This window comes from Indicator indicator, chromosome 8, assembly GCF_027791375.1.
Source record: "Indicator indicator isolate 239-I01 chromosome 8, UM_Iind_1.1, whole genome shotgun sequence".
NCBI lineage: Eukaryota > Metazoa > Chordata > Aves > Piciformes > Indicatoridae > Indicator > Indicator indicator.
This window is the reverse complement of record NC_072017.1, coordinates 4,644,636-4,667,981: the sequence shown is the minus strand read 5'-3', so window position 1 is coordinate 4,667,981 and position 23,346 is coordinate 4,644,636. Positions and strand designations below refer to the sequence as shown.

The 23,346-nt window shown below is 40.8% G+C and overlaps 1 protein-coding gene across 1 annotated transcript; it reads right to left on the bottom strand.

Annotated features, from left to right (window-relative positions):
- Nucleotides 1-1,928: 1,928 nt before the first annotated feature.
- On the bottom strand, nucleotides 1,929-21,454 carry GUF1 (GTP binding elongation factor GUF1). The gene is made up of 17 exons (XM_054383120.1): nucleotides 21,317-21,454; nucleotides 20,103-20,214; nucleotides 18,141-18,289; nucleotides 17,868-17,948; nucleotides 15,918-15,995; nucleotides 14,706-14,789; nucleotides 14,158-14,222; nucleotides 13,239-13,442; nucleotides 11,678-11,817; nucleotides 9,854-9,977; nucleotides 9,378-9,510; nucleotides 8,504-8,647; nucleotides 6,619-6,752; nucleotides 6,089-6,190; nucleotides 4,876-4,995; nucleotides 3,247-3,283; nucleotides 1,929-2,199 (listed from the first exon to the last, which is right to left on the bottom strand). Exons 1-17 carry the CDS (start codon nucleotides 21,452-21,454, stop codon nucleotides 2,062-2,064), a joined length of 1,983 nt encoding a protein of 660 aa, XP_054239095.1. The 3' UTR covers nucleotides 1,929-2,061.
- Nucleotides 21,455-23,346: the final 1,892 nt, after the last annotated feature.

Below are 23,346 nucleotides of genomic sequence, written 5' to 3'. Positions count from 1 at the left end.
ATTTCAGAGTTTACTGATTTTGAGTTTTTTGGCTGGGAGGAAAACTCAGGGGGGAGCATGCCCTTGTGTAAAATAGTCACTGGGAGAAGTGCAGCAAAGCATAAACCTTCAACAATTTAACTTCTCACCTAGATGCTAGGCAGGTAGCCTTTACTGAAAGCCACATTACCTTCCAGAGCTGTGTAAGATCCTTTCTTCAGTATTAGTAGTAGTATTAGCAGCTTATATACCTTTATTAAAAGACATGGGAGAGCTTGTTAACATCCAGATCTTTGGGTTTTCAGTATAGCTGAAACAGCTTCAAAAAAACCCAACCTACCAAAACCAACAACAAAAGCCAACCCCCAAATACACAAATAAAACCCCAAACCCAACCAAATAAAACCACCACCACCAACAAAAAAATACCCCGCCCCAATAAACCACTAAAGTATCAAAATTCCCTCCCTCCTTTCTTCTGTAGACTGAGTAATACAGGGTGAAAAGGCCCTCTGAAGGTGTCCAGTTCAATTCCTCCCTCTGAGGATTTTCCCCATTCATCCTTGTACTTAGATTGAAATAAGAGAACTGGCTTACCATTAGTCAATCTCATATTGTAGTTACAAAGCAGCCTTGTCTGGTGATTGAGTACTTCAGGAGGTATTTCTAGATATTTGTTCTCTAAAAACATATTTATTAACAAGAAATGAAGATCTGTGAAGACCCTCTGAAGATCTAGAAAACAAAAGCAGCTTAAAAGCACAGTACATAGCATGGTCATTGACTTGTGTTTGATTGCCTTGCTTACACTTCCAAAAGCCACAGCTTGCATTAAGCACACCACAGCTTTCACTTGAGAACTGCCTGACAAAGGATACAAATAAAACTTCCAACAAGCACAGCAAGACATGTTCTAACCAAACCTTCACACCAAAGGAATTCATTCAGGCATGAACAGGTCTGTTAGTGGAGCAGTTACAAAGAATGGCTTAGGTAGGAAGGGACCTTAGAGATCTTCAACCTCCCCACCATGGGCAGGGACACCTCAACTACACTTGGCTGCTCAAGACCTTATCATCCAACCTGGCCTTAAACACACCCAAGGAGGAGACATCCATGACCTCCCTGGGCAGCCTATTCCAGAGTATCACCATCCTTGCATTGAAGAACTGGATCCTAAGATCCAGTCTAAACCTACACTCCCTCAGCTTCAAACCATCCCCCCTTGTCCTACTGCTAGACACCCTCAAGAAAAGTCCTTCTCCACCCCTCCTGTAGGAACCCTTCAGGTATTGGAAGGCAGCTCTAAGGTATCCCCAGAGTCTTTTCTCCAGGCTGAACACCCCCAGCTCCCTCAGCCTATTCTCGTATCAGAGATGCTCCAGCACTTGGATCATCTTTGTGGCCCTTCCCTGGACTCGCTCCAACAGCTCTGTGTACTTATGGGGACACCACAACTGGACACAGTATTTGAGGTGGGAGGTCTCACAAAAGCAGGTTTCATATATTAAAACTTAAAAGCTTCTAGCTAGGCTGTATTAATGGTAAACTGGCACGCTTTAATAAGCGTAACATGAAAAAGCATGGAACAAGAAAAAATTACGATGATTAGTTTTTGCTGATGTGAGTTTCCAGCATCAGCATCATCATTTCCTGACAACAGCAAATTCTGAAAGTAAAACAGGAAGCAGCTTGATGTTTTTGTGGCAACAGTTCAAGATTTTTTAATAATAAAAAAAAAATAATTACTTTTAGAAACTTTTTGCCACACTGATCCTGTCCTCTCAAAAACTTGCGTGCAAGATCAGTATCGTGTTAAAACTTCTAAGTGTTAAAAGTATGCAAACCATGAAATACAATACCATGAAAGCTTTTAGATGCAGGACAAGTAAATAAAATAAAACTTTTTAATTTCATAACAATCTACAAGTATCTGTACAGTTTCCATTTATGTTCCCAGTTATTTAATTTACACCATTTAAAGTCAACACGTTCCCTCTCACAGTGATACATTAAACATTAGCTTACTCTGCTAATGCCTACAAGAAGCTGAGAGAATAATCAGCTACATGTCACTCATCTCTATTTGTCAGTTTGTCTCTTCAAAACTCGTATGAAGGCATCCCTTGGTACTTCCACATTGCCAATTTTTCTCATCAACTTCTTCCCTTCTGCCTGCCTTCTCAAAAGCTTCATTTTTCTTGTGATGTCTCCACCGTACTACAAAAAGGAAACATTTTCCTAAGTTTAAATGCAACTACAGCACATTTCAACAACTACACTCAAGGGCTTAAAAAAATATTCAGAAAGGCTGGTTACATTATGGAATGGTAGGGATCTCCAGAGATCATCCAGTCCAACCCCTGCCAAAGCAGGATCACCTAGAGCAAATGAAACAGGAATGCATCCAGGGAGGTTTTGAAAGTCTCCAGAGAAGGAGACTCCACAGCCTCCCTGGGCAGCCTGCTCCACTGCTCCATCACCCTCACCTTCACCTCCTCCTGTTGAGGTGGAACTCCCATGATCTAGCATGTACCTGTTCCTTGTCCTGTCACTGGGCACCACCAAAAAGTGCCTGGCACCTTCATCTTGACACCCACCCCTCACATATTTATAGATGTTGGTAAGATCCCCTCTCAGCATCTGTTCTCAAGACTAAACAGCCCCACGTCTCTCTGTCTTTCTTCCTACAAGAGATGTTCCAGTCCCTTAATCATCCTCACAGCTCTCTGATGGACTCTGTCCAGCACATCCTTCTTTCTCGAAGTGGGGAGCCCAAAGGTGGAGACACAGTATTCCAGGTGTGGTCTCACCAGGGCAGAGCAGAAAAGGAGGAGAACCTCCCTAGACCTGATGACATATTAGTGAAAACCTAAGTTAAAAATCTCATTACAAGTCTCTAAAGCAGCACTTCTAGATGTTCCTTAATCACCTGAAAAACCAAACTGGCTAGGAAATACCAAGTTACATGTCTGTGTGTACACACACATAACATTTACTCTGCATCTACCACTTCTAGAAAATGTTGAGGGGACAGCAGTTAATACAGTCACTGCTGAGTTCTGATCCACTCTTACTGCAAGCTGCAACTAGGTTACACAAGTTCAGTTTTAAGATAAAGAGCTTAAAAGTATGTGTTAATATTCCACTGCCACTGAGGAGCAGAAGCAGATGTCTTTGCCAGGTTTGTACCAAAAAGATAGGCTTGTCACATTAGCAGGAATTTTAGATTTACATACATCTGAAATAGCAAAAAAGAATACCTACACATTTTGCCACAACGTTTTTTCTGTAAGCTTTCAGCCTGTAAAATAAAAATAACATATATATATGTTAGAACATCTGTAACTGTAGCTAAATACTGACTTGTCAAAATGCTAAGGGATGGTTTTCTGCCTTACAGCTTTGTAAGATGCATTGAATCACAGAATGGCTTAGGTTGGAAGGGACCTCAGAGATCATCTACTCCAACCTCCCCACCGTGGGCAGGGACACCTCTCAACTAAACTGGCTGCTCAAGGCCTCATCCAGCCTGGCCTTTAACACCTCCAGGGAGGATGCAGCCAGAGCCTCTCTGGGCAACCTACCCCAGAGTATCACCACCCTTGTACTGAAGAACTTCCTAAGATCCAGCCTAAACCTATTCTCCCTCAGCTTCAAACCGTTCTCCCTCGTCCTATCTCTAGACACCTTTATGAAAAGTCCCTCTGCAGCCTTCCTGTAGGATCCCTTCCAGAACTGGAAGGCAGCTCTAAAGTCCCCCCTAGAGTCTCTGCGCTGAACACCTCCAGCTCCCTCAGCCTATTCTCACAGCAGAGGTGCTCCAGACCTTGGATCATCTTTGTAGCCCTCCCCTGGACTCACTCCAACAGCTCTGTGTCCTTCTTATAACAGGGACATCAGAACTGGATCCAGCATTTGAGGAACCATGACATTACAGAAAACTCAATTCACACTTCTCAATTCTAGAAATATCTCTTAGGGACCATCATACATACATAAAAATTACAATTCTTGCTTTTTTGTCTAGGATTTCTGCTACAATTCAGTTTTACATCTGTGTGCACATAGCAAACTACACACAAATTCTTACAGCACCTCTGCTTGGATCCCTGATTTTCAGTTGTACCACAATTTAAATCCAATTTAAACATCAACAGCAAAGATGTGACAGAGACACAACAGCTAGGAACCAGTTTGCTCTCCAAGAAGTGCTGCTGAGAAACAGTTGTGTGTGCAGCTTGCAACATACTTCCTTTGGAACAACACAGTTCAGTTCTTTTTTTTTTTTTTTTTGCTGACTCCCCCAGAGATTAAAGTATTCCACAACTAGCTACTTGTTTTTCAGTAGTATGAAACATTTTCCACTGCCAGAGAGGAAGCAGACACATGAGTCTTGCAAGCTGCACTCTACCATGTGCAATGCTGACCACAAGCAATTTTAAATAATTGTATTTAATTTAAATAACTTAAATTTATACAAAGACATTATTCATACACATAGCTCAAATACTTGTGTTTTTTTCTTTTCAAATATTTGTGGGTTGGGGTTTTTTTGTTTGTTTGCTTATTTGTGGGTTTGTTTTTTTTTTTAATCAAGTATTTGTGGGTGGTTTTGGTTTTTTATCTAATATTTGTGGGTGGGGGGGGTTTGTTTGTTTTGTTGGGGTTTCTTTGTTTGCTTGGTTTTTGGGGTTTTGTTGGATTTTTTTTCTTGGTTTTGGGTTTTTTTTCCCCCTCTAAAATGTCCAGTTGCAAATATGACTTTACAGTAAAATCAAAGCACTGATGTATAGAACTATTTAGGCAAGACATTGAAAGTCTGTATTTTAAATGCTTCAAATTAAAAAAAATATAAAATGAAAAGGAGGGAAGAAACAGAATGGCTTTACTTACGTTTCTCTTGTAATGATCTTCTTGCCAATAGCAGCCTGGATGGCTATTTCAAACAGCTGTCTAGGTATGGCATCTTTCAAACGTTCACACAGGAACTTCCCAGTGGCATACGCTTTGTCACTGAAAACCAAAGTCACCAGTGCTTTCAGAAAGAGCAATATTGCCCCAAAAAATACACCTAGAGACCAAACAGTTTGGTAAAAGGACTTCAGTGAAGGTTTGGGTTTTTTTTAACTCAAAAGATAAGCATCTAATGAGTCTTACATCTGGGAAAGGACAATGCCGTGGACCAGGATAGGTCGGGGACTGATCTGTTGGAGAGCAGCTCTGGGGAGAAGGACCTGGTGGACATATAGATGACCATGAGCCAGCAATCTGCCCTTGTGGCCAAGAAGGCCAATGGCATCCTGAGGTCTATTAGAAGGGGAGCAGTTAGTAGGTCAAGAAAGGTTTCCCTTCCCCCTCTGCTCTACCCTGGCGAGGCTGTGTCTGGGAATATTGTGTCCAGTTCTGGGCCCCTCAGTTCAAGAAGGACCTCAAGGAACTGCTTGAGAGAGTCCAGCATAGAACCACAGAGATGCTGAAGGGAGTGGAACATCTCCCTTACGAGCAATGGTTGAGGGAGCTGGGGCTCTTGATCTCAAGAGTTGTGGAAAGAGTTGCTGAAGTCACAGGAGGAAGCCTTATAAAGACTTTATCTGAAGAAAGGAAGGGGAGAGGCTGGAAACAAGAAGACATTTTCACCACCAAAACAGAACTCCCTGAGAAACTCAGGGAAACTGAATTGTTCTGGCAAGAATTAAATGCAGTAAACACTTTCTCCTGGTTGTTTGGCTGGAGAGAAGACAACAACAAACTTCTACAGAACAGGAATTATTTGGAGCATAAGATCAATTTTTTTCTTCATTTGTTTCAATAGTAAATATGAAGTGCCATAAACTTTATCTGGCATCTCCTAGACTGGTCTCTATATTTTCTCCCCGCCTTAAAACATCAGCATTTTGCATTTCCTTCTCCTCCCCATCCTACAGTACCATAAAAATATAAGCAGCACTTACATACCTCTTTCAGATTCTCTCCAGAAGTGGTAATGTGAAAGCCTCAATACTTTTTTAATCTATATTTATCATATATTGGTGATACAGATCTAAGTTTCTTTAGCATATGAATAGGAAGTCTTATTTCTTTGGAATGCAGACTCCAGTCTACCTACTTGTGTATGATTGTTGCCAGTTCTTCAACTGGATTTCCATTTAGAAGAATATCCATTTTGACAAGGTCTGCTGCCTGGTATCCTGCATCTTCATAATCAAAACTAAACAAAAAGGAGTTTCAAAGTTAGTGAAGGTTTTGTAGAAATTCTGCAAGGTAAGAAGTAAATTTGCAGTGATTCCTTTGATAGGAAATGCCCATTTGTCACTTCAGACAAGTAAGAACCATCTAGATCTTACTAATCTAGATGAGTGAGTGCTGCCTTATAAGTAAAACAAAAAACACAAGCAGAACCAACAGAAAATTAGTAGCAGTGATGCATTTTTAGTGTTTTTCAGATTTATTTCCACCAATTTTCAAAGCAAGCCTAATTCACATTAGATTAAGTCTCAATTTGCAACACTATCATAAAAAAATATGGGAGGACACAGCACAAGTGAAGAATATTTTCCCCTCAGATCTTTTCTTGTTCCCCCTCAACTCAGGTCCAAGATGGAAGGGAGGGGAAGGGGGTACAAAGGAAGTAGTTACCTTGCATAGCCAGAGGACAGAGACTTGAGAGCATCATAAAAATCCACCACAATTTCATTCAGTGGAAAGAGGTATTTGAGCATAACCCTGTGTTCATCGATGTACAACATATCCTTCTGCACTGCCCTGCGATCCTAGACAAATAAAAATGGTTTCAGTTCCCCTTGAGAGAAGTTTTCTACAACTAAATACAAAGCAGATTAAAATAAACAGCTATCCAGTTACACAAGAGAACTCCTCTACTTCAAGCCCCAAAGTAAGTTTATTGGTATTTTCCTTAAGCCTCAGAACAAATTGCAGCACCATCATAAGTGAAGTGGGTACAACTTAATTGGACAAATTATTTAAGTCTATCCTCTAGAAGTTGAACTTCTGAAATCTTTAACAGCTTCTGCCTTTCAAATGTCTAATTATCTGCCATAAAAATCTCACTGCAATTAGATTTTCACACACACTGGAGTATTACACAGTAGGACTCATCTTCTTTCCTGCCAGGAGGCTGTTCTCAAGTTCATTTCAGAAATTCTATTTAATAGGTCTACTTCACTCTAGTGACACACAGACAGTGTAGTCTTTTGCACTATGTATTCTGAAATGTGAAAAGCTAAGAAAAATATTGTAAGAAATTTTATAAAGATAATGATGTATGGCAGTTAAAACATTTTCAGGTAGAAGTATGCCAGACACACTTGGGGAAATGCTATTAGCCATCCCTAGCATAAACTACTCCAATGAAGCACTCAGTCTGTGAAGCCTCTAAGTAAAGTGTTGACAGAAGTTGTTTTTCCATGAACAAAACACCATTCTCCTGCTGCACATTTCATTCCTTAAGAAGAACAGAAGTAGCTATGAATTTGTCTAGTGCAAGATGCTTCACTGGGTGCTTTATTTTCACTAAGCTTCATCATTAAACTGAGGGGGGTGGCTGAAACCCCAACAGGGTGTTATGAAGAACAATACCAGGCACCAGTACAGACTGGAGGTTGTCCTGCTGGAAGGCAGCTCCATGTGGAAAGACCTTGGAGTCCTGGCAGACAGCAAGTTCTCTATGGGCCAGCAATGTACCCTGGTGGCCAAGAAGGCCAATGGCATCCTGGGGTGCCTTAAGAAAACTGTGTCCTGCAGGTCTAAGGAAGTTCTCCTCTCCCTCTACTCTGCCGTGGTGAGACCACACCTGGAATACTGTGTCCACTTTTGGGCTTCCCAGTTCAAGAGACAGGGATCTGCTGGAGAAAGTCCAATGGGGAGCTACAAGAATGATCATGGGATTTGAACATCTCTCTTATGAAGAAAGACTGAGTGACTTTGGGCTGTTTAGTCTGGAAAGGGGAAGGCTGAGAGGGAATCTTATAAACATGTATAAATATCTGAGGGGTGGGTGTGAATATGAAGGTGCCAGGCTCTTTTTGGTGGTGCCCACTGAGAGGACAAGGAACAACAGGTACAAGCTAGAACACAGGAGGTTCCACCTCAACATGAGGAGAAACTTCATTACTGTGAGGGTGACAGACCACTGGAACAGGCTACCCAGAGAGGCTGTACAGTCTCCTTCTTGGGAGACTTTCAAAAACCTGCCTGGATGTGCTCCTGTGTGACATGCTCTTGGTAATCCTGCTTTGGCAGGGGGGTTGGACTTGATCTCTGGAGGTCCCTTTCAACTCCTAACATTCCTTGAGTCTGTGATTAACTTTCACTATAAGTTTTTTGTAGTTCAGAAGTAATCTTACACATAAAAAGTCTTGAAAGAAAAAAAAAGTTTTAATAATTACTGTCACATACCATGTAAGTACTTATTCTCTAATACTTTACTATTGAGTGTCTTTGCTTTAAGTGTGATGTAGGGTGCTTAAAAATACAAATGGCAAAACCACATCTGCATACTAACCTGACACAAGGCAATTATTTTCCCAATGTATTCATGAGGTGTTACAATAGTTCCAAGAACAGTTGGCTCTAAATATTCAGATACTGAAAATTTATCAGGAAACTGAGCAGGGTTGATGATAGTCATCTCTGTTTGTCCATGCTCCTGAAAACAAACAAATAAAATAGATACTGTAAGTTTAGAAATAAGAAGAATAAAGAGCAAAGGACAGCAAGGGGAAAAAAAGCTAAAAAAGTGTTTACAAGTCCTTGGATACACTAGTGAGTTACACTACACCAAGCACAATTTTAAAAGAGATTTCACACATAGAAGTCTCTGATCAGAGTATCTTTAAATATTATTACACAAGAAAATTACAGGAATTACTTTCACTAGGAAAATGAAACTTCTAAGCATTTCACTCACTGAAGTTTAAACAGAAGTGCTTAGAACTAGGCCTACAACCTAAGGTTATCCATAAACATAAAAAAGCCTTTCTGACCATCCTTCCATCTCTCTTGCCTGTAGAGCAAGAATCTTTCCCCTTAATCCATCCTGATCCTGTAAGGTATAAGGCACAGGTTCAACCAAAGACCTGCTCCACGTACTCTGCAGTCTGGTGATGGGGACATTCTTCTCAAAATAGAACCTTAAGGCTTCCTTAAGGGATGAAATGGGCTTAGAAAGTAAGCTTTCAATACCTACTTCTTGTAGTCAACCATCCCAATAGGGGCTGGAGTTACCCTTCTGAACTAAGGACAAAGGGAAGCTCATGGGTCTTATCATGTATCACTTATGCACCAGAAGTGCCAACTACATCATTCACAGCTGCTAGGCTGCCTAAGGACACTTTTAGGCTGCCATTTACAAAAAGTTGTAAATACATTTACCATACCTTTATCAGCTTTGCTGAGGAAAGAATAGCTTTGTATGGAACTGTAGGTGCAGTCAAAATAACAGACATGTTATACTCTTGCTCCAAACGCTGATTAAAAACTTCCATATGCAGAAGACCAAGGAAACCCAACCTGGGAAAAAAAGAAATGAATAAAAATGAAATCCTGCTGGTGACAGGAGGCTTCTCCAGCATGTTTACCCTGCTAGTCTGGCAACATCAGACACAGCAAACACTCCCCAGATGAGCCTACAGCTGAATAATATGAGGACGAAGTTGAATAACCGAGAACAAAAACTATCAATCACAACTCAGATACAGCAAGAAAATCAAATACTTTTGATCCTTACCTAGCATTCATATGAATTCAAGCTCCTAATTTTGACTTCATTTTAATTCAATTTTCAGCTGACTTAAACTTGCATTCTCCATTTATGAACCATTCTAAAACTGAAAGCAGAATGAAAAAGCCTCACCTCCATCCAGCTCCTAAGGCAAGGCTACTGTCCCGATGAACAGTTACACTGGAGTCATTTAGTGTCAGCCTCTCCAAAGCACTTTTGAGGTTATTATATTCTGTTTGATCTACAGGATACATTCCTGTCAAAAGATATTAGACAGAATTCATGTGATAAGAGAACTTCAGCTGGTGTGTACTTAGCTTTCAAACGTGCCTCTTACAGCAAATACAGTAATAAAAGCAGAAATAAATTTTCTATTCCAACGTCACAAAATGAAAAACAATTTAAGGCTTTTTATTTTATTTCCCCCCTAAATTTAGTTAAAACATACTAAAATTTTCGATTACTTCACAAGAATTGGAATTAAAAATCAAATTACAATGGCAGTGATACTGATCTAATCCTTCACGTCTGTGGAAGATGCAGAATTCAGTACAACCACTGTTTTGCAGGGCTGCAGTGTAAACGTAGCTTAAACATAACTGAACAAGCAGACAAATTTCACTGAATTGTCCCTTCAAAGCTAAGAGTGAACAGCAAAAAAAAAAAAAAAAGTGACACATCTAACAAAGCTGAAAATGTTTCTGTGTTCTTTGAAATTAATAAAAGCAGCTCTCTGTGTAACTGCTCCCTGAAGGAGATGCCAAGGTATCACTCTTCACACCACGTGTTTAGAAAATGTGGATTGCTCTACACCAAGAAGCAAAACACGAGCACAAAAAAATCCCGCATTTACAGCATGACACTTTTCTTACCCTCACTGACAGAGCCACCCAATTTCCACAAGACAGTTTAAGTGAGCTTTACACATTTCCTCACACCAACTCTAGAAAGTAATTTCCAGAATCATCCAGAATAAAGGCCCTCACTCCAAGGAGTGGGTCTAGAGAAGGGAAATGAAGCTAGGGAACAGGTCTGGTGAAGAGCAGCTGAGGGAACCGTGGTTGTTTAATCTGGAGGAGGCTGAGGGGAGACCTCATTGCTCTCTACAACTCCCCTGAAAGAAGGTTGCAGTAAGGTGTGAGTCAGCCTCTTCTCCCTAGTATCAGGTGACAGAGCAAGAGGAAACAGCCTGAAATTGTGCCAGGGAGGTTTAGGTTGGATATTAGGAAGAATTTCTTTCCTTCAAGAGTGGTCAGGCATTGGAACAGACTGCCTAAGGTAGTGCTGGAGTCACCGTCCCTGGAGGTGTTCAAGAAACATGTGGCACTTTGGGACATGGTTTAGAGGCCATGGTGGTGTTAGGTTGATGGCTGGACTTGATCATCTCTGAGGTCTTTTACAATCAAAACAATTCTATGACTCTATAAATGTATTTCTTTCTAAAGCCATCTTCCATAGTATTTGTAGCACTTACTGAAGCTGGTGAAAACATCTCAAAAGAACTACCTATGCCTAAAAAGTCAATTATTTTACAGAATGAATCTGACTATTAGCTATGGCACTTTACCATGGTTAATCAAAAAGAAGCAGCTGCTAATTTTTAAAATAAAATGGTAATAATTCTGGAAACTTGATTATCTACATTAAGAATTACCAAAAATGGGCTATTTTTGAAGCCTCAACCCTTCTTTTCTGGCTATTTTACTGGCATTAGAAGCAATAATTGTGGCTAAAAAAACATTTTAGTCTTGTATTCTTATAAAACCAGTTTGCAACTACTATTAAACCTGTCTGTTAAGTTACAGGGGAAATTACACAAAGCCATATAAATGACATGCCTCTTTAGTTTCATCCTGCTAAAATCCTAATCCTCACATGTATATTGTTTTAAAAGCTCTAATAGCTGTCTTGCTACTGGAAAGAAGGAATTCCACTTGATAACAGTTTACTCCTCACCTGCAAAAACCATTGGCTTCGCTGACTTAAAGCCAGGCAAAGGCTCCACTGGCTGTTTATACAAAAACAGTGTGTCTCCTATTTGGGCTTCTGTTACTTCTTTCATTCCAGCAATCAGGTAGCCCACCTGTCCAGCATATCTAAATAAAATCGGCATTATAAGGACATGCTTCTTGGCATCATCAGTACTGTTATTAGTTTTCCCCACTTGGTTTTGCTCAGTCAGAAATTCAAATTAAATCACCCCCTCTAAAAGCCCATAAGCCAGATTTAAATTGTTTGCCCCCTGAGTCATCAACTCATGTCTCTCAAGGGACAAGGAGCTCTATTTGTGTTAAACACTACATTTATAGTTCTGGATTCTGAATTCTTTGCTACTCCCACTATGAAAGCTGGAGCTAGAGGAAAGTTATCAGGGATTGAAGACAGAACTAGAATGGTTCTCAGCTGTCAGCACAGCAAGCAGCAGAAAGAACAAAAGACAAAGGCCTTCCATCAGCATAAAGTGCTGTTAGGAGAGGAACTCATAGTAGATAAAAGACCATGGTGTAGTGGTTTTGGCTGAAATGGAGCTAACTTTCTTCACAGCATCCCCCCATGGTGCTGCATTTTAGATTTATGCCTACAACGGTGTTGGTAACACACCAATGGTTTAGCCATTGCTGAATAGTGTTTGCACAGCATGAATGCTTTCTGTGCTTCTCAATCTATAAAATAACTAGAGGCTGGAAGGTGACAAAGGGATGCTCCATGCCACATTATATCATGCTTGGCAATAAAGAGCAGACTTTCCAAGGTGGTCATTACTTGTGAGAAATGGCAAGTAATTGATTCCCTTTGCATCACTTTATTTCTTTTCTTTTTCCTACACTTATTAAACTGTCCTAATCTTGACCCATGAGCAAGTCTTTCCTCACTTCTGTTCTTCCAGTTCTCTCCCCTATCCCACTGGGGTTGAGGGAGTGACAAAGTGGCTGGCTGGGTTCAACCCACCTCACACAGTAACATAGTTTCACTGAGAATCTCCCAAGAAAGTCATTAACATATACTTGGATGAAAACTTCTCCACTAATTCTAAGTACCTGATTTTCTTCCCACTGCTGCCATGAGGAGCCAGTTTCTGGTAGCTGTTGCATTCATGGATTTTAAGTTTTTCCACCCTCAAAATATGCTGCAGCAATAACTAAGATGAAGCCCCATTCCCTTCCACTCTCAAACAAGGTAGTTCCTAGAAATAAATTGGATGGCTGAATAAGAATATCATATGCTATCCTTAAAAAAACCAAAACCCTAGCTGTCCAGAAGTTCTGTGCACTATAGATGACAGAATAGCTTCCTCCCCCCAGCAGTGCCCAAAAGATAGTCCCCAAAAGCTCCTGCCTCAGCACTACAGAATTACAAACAATAATCATAAAACATCCCTACCACCAAAGAAGGAACAAAGCACTCAGACATCTCCCAGCCTTTATCACTCAAAGCAAGTATCAAACAGAAATGGAGGATTTTGTATCTTTAACACCAATTTAGAATTTGTTCCACTGCAAGAAGTCTTTTTACTTACAGCTTTTGTGTTGGCTGCTCATTTGGAGTCAGAATTCCAACTTCATTAACGTCGTATCTCTTCTTTGTGTGTGCAGACACAATTTTATGCCCCTTCTGAATCTCCCCACCAAAGAGTGCAATGTTGGCTATGACACCTCTGTAGTGGTCAAAGGTGGAGTCAAACACCAAGGCTTTCAATGGATCACCAGTATTACATTGGGGTCTGGCACACACACATACACAAAAAAAATCAAAACAATATATTAAGCAGTGTGGTTTTCATTCAATAAGGACAAGAGCAGAGCCTGCAGCTAGGGAGGAATAACACCAGGCACCAGTACAGACTAGGGGTCATCCTGCTGGAAAGCAGCTCCATGAAGAAAGACCTTAGAGTCCTAGTGGACCAAGTTCTCCATGGAACAGCAACGTGCCCTTGTGGCCAAGAGAGCCAACAGCATCCTGGGGTGCATTAAGAAAACTGTGTCCTGAAGGTCTAAGGAGGTTCTCCTCCCCCTCTATCCTGCCCTGGTGAGACTATACATGGAACACTGTGTCAAATTTTGAGGCCCCCTGGTTCAAAAGTGGGAAGGATCTGCTCGAGAAAGTCCAATGGAGAGATACAAGGATGATTAAAGCACTGGAACATCTCTCATATGAAGAAAGCCTGAAAGACCTGGGGCTGCTTAGCCTTGAGAAGAGAAGACTGAGAGGGGATCTGATCCATACTTATAAATATCTGAAGGGTGAGTGTCAAGATGAAGGTGCCAGGCTCTTTTCAGTGGTGCCCAGCAACAGGACAAAGAGCAACAGGTAGAAGCTACAACACAGGAGGAGAAACTTCTTTATGGTGAGGGTGACAGCCCTGAAACAGGCTGCCCATGCAGCTCGTGGCTTCCTAATTTATCTCCCAAGTTTTCACAAATTAAATACAGACTTACGGTGGAATCTTCTCAATGACCTTCTGAAGAACTTTTTCAACATTTGTTCCTTGTTTAGCAGAGATCTAAAACAAGCCCAAAACCAATTTTATCAGACTTGTGTCTTACACTCATTCAGTATCTATTAAACAGTGTTACATTTACTTAAGGCAGTTCTGGTGGCCACAGATACTACTACACCTAAAAGCACTCTGAAGCACACTTTTGAGTGCTAGTACTATGAAATGTTTCTTTGATTATAAAATATTCTGTCACCTTCTTCTTTTTCCTCTCCTGAACTGACATTGTTACAATAAAAATGAAAATAAGGACTCACAATGTGAAATAACTGAAAATCTGAAACCATTCATCAAGACATACCAGAATTTTTAACTGAGAAATAGGTTTTCCACTCCTGTTTCCCAGGAGACAATCTGTAATGATATTCAGGTATGTCACACAAAGCAGATAGAAGACAAACTGTTCATTAACTGTGTGTACATCTCTTTCATTAGCTACAAAGTGAAGTTAGACACTCAGCCATTGTCTCAAACTTTAAGAGATCTTACCCTTATACATTCATCTGTAGGGATATCAAACAACTTCTCAATTTGTTTTTCAACTCTTTCAGGGTCTGCATTCTTCAAATCAATCTGAAAAACAGCAAACTGCTAAATATACTACATCCTCCACATGATCCACCACTGTAGCTTCATAATATGCAAGTCAAGGAACCTTTACGTATTTATGAGTAAATATTGGATGTCTTCAAGGAAAAGATATTTAATTAAACTGAATTTAGAAAAAGTCTTCCTTTCTTAATTTCATGCTCACTGGGCCTGATCACCTGGTTGCCCTGCACATGCCATGTGACGGCACCCAATATGATCTACTCCACAACCATCCCAAGCAGCAAGGTCAGACTGATAGGCCTGGAGCTCCCCAGATGCTTCTTCCAGCCCTTCTTGTAGATGGGCATCTCATTTACTCACCCTGGTCAAGGGGGAACTCCCTGGGTAGTCAGGACTGCTACTAAGCGATGGAAAGTGGCTTGGTGAGCACCTCCACCAGCTCCCTCAGTACCCTTGGGTGGATCCCATCTCTAAGTGGTGTAGCAGATCACTAACCATTTCCCCTTCAATTATGGGAGCTGTCCAAAAGTCACAGCACAAGCAGCCTGCTTGGATCACTGTAGAGCAAATGTAGGTTAAAATCTGCACCTTTCCGGTTATTCATGGAATGTTGTTTGAATCCATACAACTGGATTCAGTATTCAAGGTGGGGTCTCAAGAGCAAAGGGGAAGAATCACCTCTCTTGACCACTCCTCTTGATGCAACCCAGGATACAATTCACACCATGCTTATGACCTTGATTTACCATACAGGCTCCAGTAAGAATTTAATCAAGGCTGCTTATAGGATACTTCTACATATATTCTATGAAATAAAACCTGATGTTCCCAGCAATCACTGTAAAATATTAGGCAGCAAATACACCAAGTTCTTCTTACATTACAGTCATTTTTTCATTAAGTACAGAACAGCTGGACATTGGAATCATCTCCAAGAGATATAGTGGATTTCCCTATAGTGGACAGTTTTAAGACTCAGCTTTACAAGGTGCTGGGCCATCTCAGTTCAACTACCACCCAGAAAGGTTGGGACAGATGATCCTTGGGGTCCCTTCCAACCTGGTATTCTGTGATTCTATTTGAGGACACATTTCTTAGCAACCTTAATCGAGCCAATTATTTAATATGAAACTCCAAAACCTTTGTTACCTTATTTATGACAGGAATAATTGCAAGCTGTGCTTCAAAGGCAAGATAGAAGTTTGCCACTGTCTGAGCCTGAATACCCTAGAAAATAAGCATTAAAAAAACAACTTTAGCATAGAATCATCCTGCATTTTGGAGGTTCAGTGGGTTACAATTCTATCTATTCCTTCATTTGGAGAATGAAAAATAAGTAAAGGCTATTGAATATGCACATTGCTGAGAAAGAAAATAACATTTTTAATCATCATTTCTCATAATCTGAGAAAGACTAAAAATTATGTACATGTGAAGACTTACATGGAGTTATTTACAGATAACCCAAGCATGTGTTTCTCTCTATGCTTTTTATTTCTGAATGGCCAAGATCACAACAGGTACATCAAAAAGCAATTTTGCCCACAGCAAACTGTTCACAAATGGACTAAAACAAAGGGATGCTTATTATGTATTAAACCTTTAACTTAGCTTACAGTTATTTTCAAAATAGAAAACAAATTATATGGCTTGTACCTCACATTTATTTCAAAGGGATGGCAAAAAAGCAGATTTGATTAGGAAAAACAGGAAAATCACTTTTGAGATCCAAGTACCAGGCAAAGAGATAGAATGAGTAAGAGGACAAAGCCTAATACCACAACTGATCCAGAGTAAAGAAGTGGAGATAAGGGGGAAGAGAAGGGGAAAATGGAAGCTACTTGTTGTCTTCCCCTTTGTTCAAGATCAAATGGAAAATAACTTCTATGGTGATATCCACTATAAATATATGGGCCTAACTTTTTAGGCAATATAAAAAAGAAGCCAACAACATTTATTAAATACAGCAAACAATTTAAAAATATAAATTTACTTCCAGAATCCAGACTAACAAGATTAAGTATTAGCACTTATAATGAAAAAGTGGAGTGTTTAAGCCTTTTGTCTCAAAGGCAAATACAGAATACCAAATAATCACATATTTCAGTATGACATCAAAAATGACATACACATTAAATACAAAAACATTATCACACTTAGAAAACATTTACTACTAAAGCTCACTTAAGAAGTCTGCTTGCCAACCAAGCAAGTGTTCATAAGGTCCCTTCCACCCCTAGCATCCTGTGATCCTGTGAAAGTTAGTTATTTGTTGGTTAGCTTTTTTTCATCTAACAAGGAAACAACTAGCAGTCATTTGACCCTTGTACAATCCAATCAAATATGGCATAGAGAAAACTGTTAACCAAATGCTTTGTGGGAATGTGTCCATATATAAAATCATGACTCCATAATCCTCTTGCTTTAGTCTGTCAACTGATTCTTTAAAATATTTCTAATACTGTACAAATAAAAGTACAGCTGTGGGATATAATTTCACATCCCTCATTGTATAGACTGTAAGTGTATGAGATCAGCCAAGAACCCATTGAGTGGATATGAAACTTCTCAATGGAAACAGGCAAGGGGCAAAAACACTGATGGAAAAATAAACCCAAGCAAAAAACAACAAACAAACAAACAAACAAAAACCAAACAAAAAAATCCCAAACAAACAGAAAATAAAAATAAAAACTAAAACAAACCAAAACATCTCATCTTCTCTCTAGTTTGGTCAAATTGCTGAAACCCTAAGCAGAAAACTCCTGAAAGGAGGTTGTAGTGACGCTGGTGTTGGGTCTCTTCTCTCAAGTAACTAGCAATAGGATGAGAATAAATGGGTTTAAATGAGAATAAATGGGTTTAACTTGTGCCAGGGGAGGTTTAGATTGGATATCAAGAAGAAATTCTTTACTGAGAGAGTGGTGAGAGAGGCTGCCCAGGGAGGTGATGGAGTTACCATCCCTGGAGGTATTCAAGAAACAGATGTGGTGCTTTAGGATATGGTTTAGTGGTCACGGTAGTACTCAATGATCTCAGAGGTCTCTTCCAACCTTAGTGATCCTAAGATTCTATGAAAACAGGAATTAAGAACCTCACCTCATTTGCATCCACTACAAGTATGACACCTTGACAGGCAGACAGTGATCGTGATACTTCATAGCTGAAATCTACATGGCCCTGTGGAGAAGAGAAACGTTTACAATTTCAGATATTTCTAGAGTCTTTTGCTAAAATTTCTGTTTTCTATTGTCTGTATGTTCATAATTCTTACCAAAAGAAAAAGGAACTGAATAAACACAAGAAGCCAGAAACACACTTTTAAAGACCTTTAGCTTTCTGTGATTTAAGCACTGTTTGTACTTCACTTACTGGTGTGTCAATGAGATTTAAGAGGTAGTTTACTCCTTCATGTTTGTAGAACAGAGATGCAGATTGTGCTTTCACTGTAATTCCTCTTTCACGTTCCACTTGCAGTTTATCCAGCACTTGTTTGTTTTGGGTAGTTTTAGCAATTGTTCCTAAGATTTGAAAAAAACACAGTTTTCTTCCCTCATTTAATATATTAGTTCCCAAAACAAATAATTCCTTAACCATGGGAACATGAGACTTGCAGCTGCAAATGATTTTTTTTCCCATCCAATTAAGCTAAACTTAAGATTTTTCACTTCAAATTCAGCTTCAACTCTCAACATTTGTTAAATATTTTTTCCATGTTATATGAATTTTTACATGTTATATAAAATACTTCACTCAGTAAATATGATGCAAAACATCAAACCAGTTTAAATCAAAGGTTAAGAAGTAGCAAAGGTTCTGTTAAGTTCTAAATCATTTTGATGTGTAAAGAGACTTCACCTCCTACCACTGGAGGAGAGTTGCATGGCCCCAAGCAGTGCCAGTTATAAGTGAGTAAAGAGCATTATGAAAGAGCTTGACAGACTTGAATTTGAAATTCCATTCTATCATAGACATCAGGTAAAATTGCATCATAGTGGTACATAAAGGTAGTCATAGAGAAGTTTTTGATCAAAGTTATTCTTTCCCAGGTTTTGTTTTTCTCACTCTTTAAATGAGAACAGCAAGACTCTTCCAAAGGGTATTTCTAAGTAGCTCTGCCCTAAAATTAGTGTTCTCCTGGGAAATACAGCAATTGCTTTACAGCTTATCTTAGACAACCTTGTAAGGCAACCCCTGTCCCTCTCTTCTAAGGAAAGCCTAGTTTCAGAGTCACTTATAGTTATGAAGATCCCTTAGAACTTAGGTTTCTCACTTTCACTTTACAGGGAGACAGTTTTACTTATCCTTAACAATTACACAGAAATAAAAATGAAATCCACGAAGCACTGTATGAGGAAAAGATAAATACTTCTAAATAGGAAAGTATCACAATTTCACCAATAATATCAGTAAAGGGAAAAGGAATCTATATAGCAGCTGAGAATCCATGGAATTCACACTGAATTACTAGCAGTTACTCTACACATCAAGTCTAAATCATTTTAGGGTTGGGCATTTCTAAAATTCACTATGTAACATCATAACAGCTTCAGTGCCAATGAGCTTCACCATCACGAGACGCAGTTCACAGACTGCATCAGTTTGGAAGAGACCCACAAAGGTCATCTTGTCCAACCCACCTGCAGTCAGCAGGACACCTCCAACAAGATCAGGCTGCCCAGGGACACATCAAGTGTGATCTTGAACGCCTCCAGGGACAGGGCCTCAACTAATCCCCAGGCAACCTGCTCCAGTATTTTAGCACTCTCATTGTATGAGCTTCCTCCTGACGTCCAACCTAAACTTACCCTGCTCTAGTTTAAAACTATTGCCCCCTAGCTGTTTATGGTTTGCTCACAAGACGACATATTTTCATCAAAGTACCAGCAACTGGAGTTTCTCCCTGTTTCAGTAACACTTTTGAAAGCTATTCTGCCCAGAATTCCTCAGTCATAACAGCTCCCTTCTGTCCTACCCAAACACTAGCAGTCAACATCCTAAAATTGCTGTGTACTGGTATAGAGCACAACTGGCCAAGAATTACAGGAGTAGCATTTTGAGTAAGCAAGTACATTCATTTTCAGTCTTTTTCCCAAATACATACTTCCTACAGTCAATTACACACTTTCCTATCCCTACTTGTAGACAGATCTCAATATGAAAAAAATATATCATAGTCACATCTGTAACACTACTCTACTGGCACCCTAATAGCACAAGCAATCTGGCACTGAAAGAGGAATGATTATTAGAAATCTTAGTAATAATTAAAGCTACAGAATCTCACACATCATCTAACAGATTAAGAAAAGGTAGCTTAAAGTGAGAACTTACCTGTAATTTCCAACAATCTGTCTGCTAGGGTACTTTTGCCATGATCTACATGAGCTATAATACTGAAGTTTCTAATGCTTTCTACAGGATATGCTGACATATCCAACTCGTCCTGAAAAACAGAATGTTACTTTCATAAACCAAAGTTTGTCTTAATGCACAATATGAAGGCCAAGGCATTTAAAAAAAGAATGAACTCTCCTCTCCAGAAGAGGCATTGATTGAGCAGAGGTACAAAAACTTTAGTTGTCACCAGTGTTTAAAATGTTAGCATTTCATTTTAGTCATACATAGATATAAGGCCAGGCTGGATGAGGCTCTGGCCAGCCTGATCTACTGTGAGGTGTCCCAGCCCATAGCAGGGGGGGTTAGAACTAGATGATCCCTGTGGTGCCTTCCAACCCTGACTGATTCTATGATTTATTACTCTGAATAACCTGGAAAGTGTTGTGAAATGTACTATATTCTCATGCACAGAGAGAGATGGAAATTCTGAAACAGTTTCAAGTTTAAGATACTAACCTTAAGGATTACAAAAAGTGGATTCAAAGGACCATCAGAGAGATCATTCTTCACTAGTATAATAAGAATGCAAAGACATTACCCAGCAGCTGAGGTAGCAGTGACATTACGATAAGGAGTAGGCAGACCTTGTGGAAGTTATCTTGGCTAAATAAAGAAAATACAAAAAACCAGCCTGACTTCCTTGGTTCACACACTGAAAGGGCCAGCATTAAAGAACTTTGCTTTGTGTTCTTCCTCCTTATTCCAAGCAGCAAGATATTTGACTAAAAAAAAAGTGTCTTCACTGCTTTTCAAAGCTTTCAGCATCAGGAACCAGGATATCCCCAATGACAACCAGCAACACTTCACTGAAAAACTGGTCGGTAGCGAGGTATATGACGTTGATCTATCTTACCCAGGCTATGCACGGCTGCTGCAGGCCAAGCTGACAACAAAAGCCCGGAGTTCTTTAGCAGAATCAAGCAGCATTCGTGCCGTGTCCCTTGCAGCATACCTCAGCCTGGAATCACACGTGGGAGCACTGCGAAGGGACACCAACGTTCTGCAGCGGGAAGGGCTACTACAGGATGCCATCGCCTGTCCGGAAAGGCGACCACTGCTTAGGGGACTCCCTAAAGGTCAACCTCGGGTAGAGGAAACGATTCCCCCTCAGTCTCTCCCTCCTCCCTCGGGCAACCATGCGGATTCACCTTGCTGCGGGAACTGTACAGCCGCTCGCACGCCACAAGCCCCGCGGGCAGCCAGGACGCCACACAGAGCGAGGAGAAAGCGGGGCAGGGGCTCCGCAGGCGGACCCACCGCATCGCCGTCCTGCCGGCCAGAGCCATAGTCCGGTTCGGCTACGATCCCCTCACGGCCGCGCCGGCCCGGCCCTGACGGCCCCGCTCTCCCCTCCCGGCCCACTCCCCGGCGCGGACGCGAGCGGTCACGGCGCCGACGCGAGCGGTCACGGCGCCGACGCGAGCGGTCACAGCGCAGACACGAGCGGTCACGGCGCGCCCACGGAGCCTCAGGCGCCGGAAGTGCTCCTGGCGCCGCCAGAAGGCGTCAGAGCTCCGCGCCGCCGCCGCCACCGTCCCCTCCTGCGGACGCGGTGTCAGGGGTACGGTAGGTGGAATTGTGCGTGGTAGGTACAGAGTGGTTTGGGGTGGAAAAGGCCTCTAAGGTCATAGAATCCAACTGTTCTCTAACTCTGCCAAGTCTGGTGTTAAGCCAAGCCGCAGCACCACGTCTCTGCGGCTTTTAAACACCTCCAGGGCTGGGGATTCAACCACCTCCCTGTCGAGTCTCTTCCATTGCTTGAGAATCCTTTCAGGGGACCTTCTGATGTCCAATCTAAACCTCCTCTGGTGCAATCTGAGGCCATTTCCTCGCTTCCTATCGCTTGCTAAGTAGGAAGAAGAGACCCACACCCATCTCCCACTTCCAGGTAGTTTTAGAGAGTGAGGGCTCCTCAGCCTCCTCCAAACTAAACACCCCCAGTTCCTTCAGCTGCTCCTCACCAGGCTTGTTCTCCAGGCCCTTCACCAACTTCGTTGCCCTTTCTTGGACCTGCTTCAGCACCTCAATATCCTTCTAAGTGATGCCCCCAAAACTGAACCCAGTGCTCACACTGGTGCACACACGAGTGCAGTGCTGAGCTGATTTTAATCAATTTGCTTTGAGATTCATATGCAGTGGAACACACTTAATAAAACAGCTATGAGAAGATGTCCATTTCAGCAGAATCATAAATGTTAAAAGTCTTTACAAGAGGCAGCAAATAAGTAGCATAAATTCTCAAGTGATCCATTTGTGTGTCAAAATGTGATGAATGGATGTACGCAATTAACGTTTCCTGTACTTCAAAAGCCATAGTTATAATGAGGGTAAATGAAATGCACTTATCATTAGTTTTATTGAGTAATAACGAAGCCAACATCATAAAATAGTAAATCAAAATATTTACAGATTCATGACTGGAAACATGAAAACAAAACATAGACAGGAATTTCTTCTTTGATTCCCAAGAATCTTGTTGTACTTACATATGAATGCAGAACTGAATGTCCTAGCGATAATTATTCCAGCTGAAGACTTATGGTAATTCTGTCATAAGTGCAAATCGATCAGTTTTATGTATTATTTCCTGACAATTGTGTTCAATAAAAAGTATGTTCCCTAATTGACATGGTGTCATAGCCTGAGTTTTACCAGGAGTTGTATGTTTTCAAAGAATCACAGAAACATTCAAGTTGGAAAAGACCCTCAGGATCACCAAGTCCAACCAATAACCCTATTGTACAAGGTTCATCCCTAAACCATATCCCCAAGCACCACATCCAAACCACCTTTAAACACAATCCAGTGTTGAAGACTCAAACACCTCCCTGGGCAGCCTGACAAAATTGCAAGTGTACAGGTCAGAAGAAAACAAGATTCTATGGCAGTAGTGGGGAAAAAAAAAGGGAAAAAAAAAAGAGTAGGGTGGAGCATTTATTTCATTTCATAGAACAGAATGGCTAAGGTTGAAACAGACCTTAGAGACCATCTACTCCAACCTCCCTGCCATACACAAGGACACCTCTCAAGTAGACTTGGCTGCTCAAGGCCTCATCTCACCTGACCTGGAACACCCCAAGTGAGGAGACATCCACAACCTCCCTGGACAACCTATTCCAGAATTTCACCACCCTCGTACTGAAGAATTTCTTCCTAAGATCCAGTCTAAACCTACTCT

Excerpts from the sequence above, each read along its gene's own strand:
- GUF1 (XM_054383120.1), bottom strand. The coding sequence starts at position 21,454 with ATGGCTCTGGCCGGCAGGACGGCGATGCGGTGGGTCCGCCTGCGGAGC. Across the intron at positions 9,978-11,677 it reads GAAGCCAATGGTTTTTGCAG|GAATGTATCCTGTAGATCAA; the intron begins GTGAGGAGTAAA and ends ATCTTTTGACAG. Across the intron at positions 3,284-4,875 it reads AAGATCATTACAAGAGAAAC|GCTGAAAGCTTACAGAAAAA; the intron begins GTAAGTAAAGCC and ends TTTATTTTACAG.